General features: G+C 35.8%; 1 protein-coding gene across 1 annotated transcript; it reads right to left on the bottom strand.

The window, feature by feature from the left end:
- Nucleotides 1-1510: 1510 nt before the first annotated feature.
- LOC127639182 (nuclear transcription factor Y subunit beta-like) lies at nucleotides 1511-4966 on the bottom strand. Its single transcript, XM_052121076.1, has 4 exons — nucleotides 4957-4966; nucleotides 4244-4337; nucleotides 3902-4035; nucleotides 1511-3169 (listed from the first exon to the last, which is right to left on the bottom strand). The coding sequence occupies exons 2-4, from the start codon at nucleotides 4335-4337 to the stop codon at nucleotides 2954-2956; spliced, it is 444 nt and encodes a 147-aa protein (XP_051977036.1). The 5' UTR covers nucleotides 4957-4966; the 3' UTR covers nucleotides 1511-2953.
- Nucleotides 4967-7877: the final 2911 nt, after the last annotated feature.

The raw sequence follows: 7877 nt of genomic DNA, 5'->3' as shown, positions 1-7877 counted from the left end.
CATTCTGCTAAAAAGTAGCATTTCCGTGCTATATTATTGAGTATTATGCTATAATTTACTTTTAAATATTGCTGTAAATTCTCTGTTGGAAACGCTATTTTCAAGGCATACATTTGTTCAGATCTGTTTTGGAACATGTTTATTAGCCTTTATTATGATTATAAAATCTTTGTTAAAATTCCCTGTGAATATTTTCAATAAATGTATATAGATGCCATAAACAACTGTCATGTTTTGCAAATCCTTGAACAACATTCAAACAAAGAGAGATCACAAATTTTATTCAAAACTCAGCATGACAACTCACATGAGATTAATTAAGACACCTGTTCCAAATAGATATCAAATCAGAATTCCCTTAACTGTAGCCATGCAAATTATCCATCTTGCTTACCTGTCTGTCCACTGCCCCTACCTGCACTTTGAAACAAAAAAGTCCTAATTTGGCATGGCCTGCACCAAATGGACCTTCAGCAGACCAAATTAAACAAATTGTCTAAATATAAAACTGAACGATTTACAAAGATATCCCTTAAGTAAATGTACAGGCACTTTTTTCCCCTGCTCTTGTAACAAGGCATCTCTTGGTCTTCCAGTACTGACCTGCACATTTCTAAGCTTCTAAATCTGTCACTGGACATAGTCTTGCCTATTCTTCAGTCATGAAAATTGTATCTGCTGAACACCTGGTATCTAAAGGAGACAAAAAAACATTTAAAAATTTGTTTTTTAAAGGAGCACAAATACGTTTGTTTGCCATACCAAAATCAACTGAACTATTCAATACATTCTACAGTTGGAACCATCTTATTTTTATCATTCATACAATAAGAATCTTCAGTAACATATAGATGTAGGAGAACATGGGTTTGTGTACATGCTCACCTGTTGGTATGAGGTGGTGTACACCATCACATTCTGTTGCTGGCCATCTGCAGTGATCAGTTTAGCAGGCAGCTGACCGGCTGCATGTCAAAAATGTAACAACACTTCACATTACATCATGATGGCAACCCTCTGAAGTGGTAACAGTGTATGTATGACCTGTTTCAATAACATTACTTTTAACTTTCAATCTGATAAAACTTGAAGACGTTTGGAGCAATCTTAGATATTCTCTTACATCTTGAATTTCTCAAGACATATACAAGCTGTATAAAAGAGTTTCCAGTTACTGAAACTGTCATCTGTGAGCTCTTCTCCGAGGCCCTCTGTGACTGTTACTGGATTGATGCATTTCTCACCCTTCATCGCCTTAGAAACATGAACATGTAACTTTCAATCAAAATCCGAAAAACAGACTGATATTCATGATGTCACATGCAGGTATTGCTTCTCTACAAATGTCATAGTGCAATTTTCATAACGGTTTCATAAGTGCAGCTGATATGTCTCTCTCTACAAAGATATACTGTATTCTGTCTGATCCCATTTACCGTAAATGGATCAGTTTTGTTTTAAGAATTTAAATGAAGTTTTACAGAAGACTGCATCTATCAAATTATGTTGGCCAATTTTCAAGATACATCTGAAAGACAACTTTAGCTCACTTCCAAACAGTTAAAAGTGCAGTAAGTGATTTTTTTTTTTTTTTAATGAAATTACATGCTGAAAAAAAAAATCCCTATTACCAGTCAGGTATTACTGAAATGGGTGCCATGAAATATAACACCTGTCTCTGGAACAGCCCTAGACTTGATTAACAGCGAGGGAAAAGATTTCCGGGGGCCTCAGTCAGATCCTTTGTCTAGCCAATCAGTAGACTTTCTGCCTGCCAATCATTGTGCTTGCAGTAGGCATGTAGACATTTAACCGGTTAACCAGCATTAACAATTTGTTTGACCAATACTAGTAATACTAGAAGCAAGAGTACAAATTGGTGCCATGTAAAAAACTAATATCTACAAGCCTCTACATCTAAGAGCATATGTTTACTGTCCTGAATTTCACTAATGTTTCTCGGGAGAGGCGATGCCCGGCGGGACTTCAGTGCCTTCGGAGCGGGTTCCAGGGCTTGCATAATGTACCGACACCTGCCCATGTATATATGTTGATTCTTCTAAACAAAAATAATTGGCAATATATATTTTACATTTTTATGCATTTGGCAGACGCTTTTATCCAAAGTGACTTACAGTGCACTTATTACAGGGACAATCCCCCCAGAGCAACCTGGAGTTAAGTGTCTTACTCAAGGACACAATGGTGGTGGCTGTGGGGATTGAACCAATAACCGCCTGATTAACAGTTGTGTGCATTAGCCCACTACTTTTTTTGTACCAAGGCACATCTTTGTAAATATTACATTTTCCAAGACACACCATATTTTCCCTCAAAATACAATGACGCGTACATCCTCATAAATGTGAAATAAACTGTATTAAGCCTATGCTGCCTATGAAACACAAATATTAGTTTTTTTTAAATAAACTTGAAACCATGATATCTATGAAAAATATTTAAAAAAATTTACTACACAAATGTAATGGAATATTTGAAAAAGGTTATTTAGGTTGTTAGGACAAATCAGGGCTCTACACAAACATTTTTATTTAGGAAAAAAATGCAAAAGAATAATGACGTATTTGATTTGACGGAAAATAAGATGATGATTATAAAGCAATGTTTGTGTGAACATTTCAACAGGATATGCAGTTTTAATAGGGTTTTTGAAGTCTGGCAGTGCGTGGTTATGTTACAATGCACACCTCCATTAGAAGCAGAATACTGTAAGAGTCTAGTGTATCTGCGTGTGCGAGATTGTCTTTTGAGTGCAAAGTTTTAGAAATAGGCGGCTTGGCTAGTTCAACAGCAGGTGTGATGGCAGTTTCAGAACAGCTAAAATCACTTACAGCACCTTTAATACAAAATGAATGAGTACATATAAATGGGTACAAGTTTAAGGGTCTGAAGTGTGTCTGGATGTTTACATATGTGTGTGCATGTTTATTTACTAGTGAGCTAGCAATACCTCTCTGAACTTCTGCAGGTAAAGTTTGAGAGGCTCCACATACATATCAAAACCTAGTGTGGACATGGCAAACAGGATGTCCTCGCCATTTATGGTCTTGCGTTTCTCTTGATGGCATCGTCCGCTGGCTTCAGATGTGATGAAGCTGATGAACTCGCTCACACACTCCTGACCACATTCTTTTGCATCTTTCGCAATCTGTGATTAAGAGACAGATCACAGAAGTTGAGAAGAAGAGCACAGTCTGTCGCTACTTATATATAAAATGCGCAATATGCATACACTCAAAATTTTTTTTTTTTTCACTATTTTTAAGATTTCAACATTTTAATTTCCTAACAAATTCCATCAAATTGAAAAGAGTAATGTTTAACATTGTTTAACTTAAATTAATTTGAGTTTTGTTCATTTAAATTCATTTTTGTTTTTTTAATCCCCTTTTCTCTCTAATTTGAATATGTCCAATTCCCACTACTTAATAGGTCCTCGTGGTGGCGCTGTTACTCACCTCTATCCAGTTGCCGCCACTTCTGAGACAGTCAATCCGCACATCTTATCACATGGCTCATTGTGCATGAGACCAAGGAGACTAACAGCATGTGGAGGCTCATGCTACTCTCCGCGATCCACGCACAACTTACCACGCGCCCCATTGAGCGTGAGAACCACTAATCGCAAACACGAGGAGTTTACCCCATGTGACTCTACCCTCCCAAGCAACCGGGCCAATTTGGTTGCTTAGGAGACCTGGATTCGATCTCGCGACTCCAGAGGACGTAGTCAACGTCAATACTCGCGGAGCTACCCAGGCCCCCATTTAAATTTGTTAAAGGTTACACAAATCAATTTGATGTAATTTTGTTATGAAATTAAAATGCGTAAATCATCAAAAAAGTTTGCGTGTATAAAAAGTACAGTATTAGCATGTACTTTTCCAGTCTGTGGAATGGCATTCTTCATGATACGAGCAACGTTGGCAATAGGAAGGTAAATGTCCTGCTCTCGGAAATTGTCTTTGCAACCACTGCCATCCTCGTGGTCATTAAAACTTTCATCTCCATCATCTGTACATAAAGGAAACACACAAGAAAACAGACAACCAATAAAATAATTCTACAGTACCTATACACAAAAACTGCTGTTTCCTTCTTAATAATAATGCCATAGGACATTGTCTATAAAAAAATAAAATAAAAATAGCTTATTGATCTCCAGCTGTTTTTTGCACTAATCAAAAACAAATACTTGTTTCTGTTAGACCCATGTTCTTACCATCCTGGGTATGCACGACATAGGTGCCTGGGGTCATATACTCTCCTGTTATTCCTAACTGAGTGGTGTCGGTGGTGCTGCTGTCTCCGTCCATCTAAACACATTTATGTGCATTGCTTTAAGACATGTATTTCACTGCAGCTTTTCAATGCACAAAAATAATGAAAATAAAGTGCATCAAGTTTAAATGTTTGGGAATACTATACTATACTATACAATTTATAATTAAATGCATATCATGAAAATAATATAAATACGTAATGCATCTGTTAAACATAACTGTGGATATATTATTAATACATTTAATAAGATTACACAGTTATTTGTTCTGTCACCCTGGCAGTCTTTGTTTTCAGTCAGCTAGCAGGTAAGCACTGCTAACCAGCTCAAGCTAATACATAGCACATGTTTAACAGGGCAAGTAATTTCCAAACAATTCCATTACATTAATCAGAAATTCTCTGTTTTATCTTGTAAATAAACATGCTGTTTAAATGGGAATAAATATGTATTAAGAGCCTCGCGTGCATTTAACCTCCATCTTTCACATAAACCCTTACCCATCCTCAAATAATAATAATTTCAACATTTCCTGCATTCAACAGATCATTCCGCCCGGTATAAACTGAATAATTCTGCCGGTAATAATAATTTCCATTCGTTAAACACAAGAATAGGCGGTGAAGCGTTTGACCGGAGCCTCAAATACGAACCTGACTCGTGCTCGCGCTGAAACTTGATTGGACGAAAGAGCCTGCGCGATTGTGTTTGTGCCTGTGCTCCTGCGCACGCGGCCATCGACCAGCAGGGGGCGCGCTGCTCATTATTTTCTATAAAGATGCATGATTCAATAGTTAAGTTCCTCTTTTAAAAAGTTGTACTCTTTTAAAAATGTATTGTAATTTTAAATGAGATATGAGATGAAGACTCCAGTTTCAGTAAACTTATATAAGCTGCATAGGGGTTTCACTAGGGGTTTGCAGCATGAAGCATTTACATCTTTCCATTTATCATGGTATAAATAATGTATGGTTTTTTTTTGGGTGGGGGGGTGCAATGCTTCATTATTGCCGGGGGGTGGGGTGGGTTTGGGGGGGTTACCTAATTTTTTTGCTTAATTGCTCTGTGCCTTAGGCTTGTGCTTTTTTCAAAATTATTGAATGGCGCATATGGTGTTGCTTTATAAGTATCACATGCTGTGTGAGTGAGTGCCATATGCTTAAAGTGATATATTGGTTGCACAGTGGGAGAACTGAAATAAGTAAGCAAATCATAATGAAGCTGTGCCCCTGTCCTGATGGGCACTGATGCGGCACCGTGTGCTCTTATCTCGATTTAACTACCAAACCTGATATGCATTGGCCTAAGTGCAGGCAAAAGAGAATTATCATGCTCTACCAGTTCAACTACCGGTACAAGCACATAAGGCTAAGTCAGTAATTTGCAACGTTATCATGTAAAGTACTAACATGAATTGATTACGGTCTATATATATATATGTTATAATATATATATAACATAACACTATATTACCTCTGTCATGGCTGCCTATTCTATACCCAGCCTAGTTTTTATGTTGTAGTTTGGCACTTTGCTTCCCCTGTGATCATTCAGCTGTACTGTACAGTCTCCCCTCTACTCCCCTCACAGCCTCAGAAGACATCAACACCATGACCTTGTAATAGTGCCCGAAATTTCCTCTTGGGAATGCACACCTAAGAAACCTTTCATCAGCAGTTCCAGCATGCAAAATCACTCATGAATTTTAAAAATTTCTGCTACACTCAGCACTTAATACTGTGGACTGTGAATACATTATTAAATTAGTGACTGCTTATTGAGGAGGAAATGTTGTGGCAATTTATTTATATATTGAAAAAAAAAAAAAAAGACTTAATTTACAATTTGGATATGCTGTTCAGCAGTCATGCAAAAAATTATGAGAATTATGTTGACAACTATACATGCATCATTAATTAATAATAAATATTCTATTAGGCTTCGGAGGTTCTGTGGAGGTTTTCATGTTATTTATGCATGTTACTTTTATGTTTTTTTTCCTTCTGCAATAATATTTCCAGTGTATTAGGATTTTTTGTGGGTATTTCCATTTGTTATTATTCTGCAGCAGATTTAGCAAAACTACCTATATTTGACCATAGTCTGTTAGTGTATAGATTTCTTTTAATGAACATGCCAAGAAAATACTGATTGATCTCACTCTGATGACAGTTGCTTCAGATGGCATTGATCCAACACTCCAGGCACGCACGCCCATTACTGGATTACAAGATTTACAACATGATATTCATTATAATGTCAGTAATTGTTTAATATGACTTTTCATGTTCCCCTTAAATTGTCCTTTTTTTTTTGTTTGTGATTTTATTCTGTTTATTTTTTTAATTTCTTGCCATTTTATATTGTTTCTGTTTAGATTTTTTTTTTTTTTACATCTTATTGATTTGATTATATAGACATTTATGCACATGTATGTGTGTGTGTGTGTATATATATATATATATATATTCTCCATAAAGCTCTTTGAAAGCATTGTTTATGTTGTAAAGTTTATTAAGATTACACTTAACACAGTTTTATAAAATAATAAGATGTTGTAAATGACCATGGTAACCTTAACTCCCACAATACTATAGTTAGTTACTATAGTTATTATTACACTTGACATTAGCCACCACTGTCATAAATAAACAAACAATAAACATTAACAGATAAATAACAGAAAGATTTGCCAGGCAGAATGTATTACGGTTTTACAGCAATAACAATAACTGTAATAAGCAGCCCATAGTATTTTAAAATAGGCTACATATATTTTTATTTAGTTTATATATAAACTTTTATAATACATAGCATCTTGCATAGTCTGTAATTCTTAGCTAGCCAGCAGAAGTGACGAGTCAGGTTTAAATCCACTGTTGCCAGTTGCGCTAATGGGGGATGCTGTAATGCTGTGTTACAACGTGCCCCAATTAGAACAAACTATATGCAATTCCATGCAGTCAGATATGTAATTAACATAATTTCCCTTATATGTGTGTGTGTGTGTGTGTGTGTTTGAACATGTATTTATCACTTTGTGGGGACCAAATGTAATAGTAAAACCCGATATTTTTGAACTTGTGGGGAAATTTTGTCGGTCCCATGAGGAAAACAGCTTATAAATCTTACTAAATTGTGTTTTTTGAAAATGTAAAACTGCAGAACGTTTTCTGAGAGGGTTAGGTTTAGGGGTAGGGTTAGGTTTAGGGGATAGAATATAAAGTTTGTACAGTATAAAACCATTATGTCTATGGAAAGTCCCCATAAAACATGGAAAAACATTGTGTGTTTGTGTGTGTGTGTATGATCAATCCATGCATTATTTCAGCCAATGCTTTGGCTTTGTTGTGTATTTATTGTATTTATAAGTGTCAAAATGACTGCTAAAATATGTATGACAAAGTTAATAAATGGCTTATATTAACATAATATATTAGTTTATCTTCTATGTAACACACACACACGCACATAATCTCAACATGGATATTATTTGACAGTATATTAATGCATGAAAAAAAAAACCCTGTATGCACCACTTTCAATGACAGTGAAAAGTAGACTGTAGTTGCCC

The sequence above is a fragment of the Xyrauchen texanus genome, chromosome 47 (genome assembly GCF_025860055.1).
Source record: "Xyrauchen texanus isolate HMW12.3.18 chromosome 47, RBS_HiC_50CHRs, whole genome shotgun sequence".
NCBI lineage: Eukaryota > Metazoa > Chordata > Actinopteri > Cypriniformes > Catostomidae > Xyrauchen > Xyrauchen texanus.
This window is presented reverse-complemented; position numbering and strand designations above follow the sequence as displayed.

Coding starts and splice junctions, on each gene's coding strand:
- LOC127639182 (XM_052121076.1), bottom strand. CDS start 4,337: ATGGACGGAGACAGCAGCACCACCGACACCACTCAGTTAGGAATAACA. Junction 4,036..4,243: donor TGTCGTGCATACCCAGGATG/GTAAGAACATGG, acceptor CTTTATGTACAG/ATGATGGAGATGAAAGTTTT. Junction 3,170..3,901: donor CCATTCCACAGACTGGAAAA/GTACATGCTAAT, acceptor TCTTAATCACAG/ATTGCGAAAGATGCAAAAGA.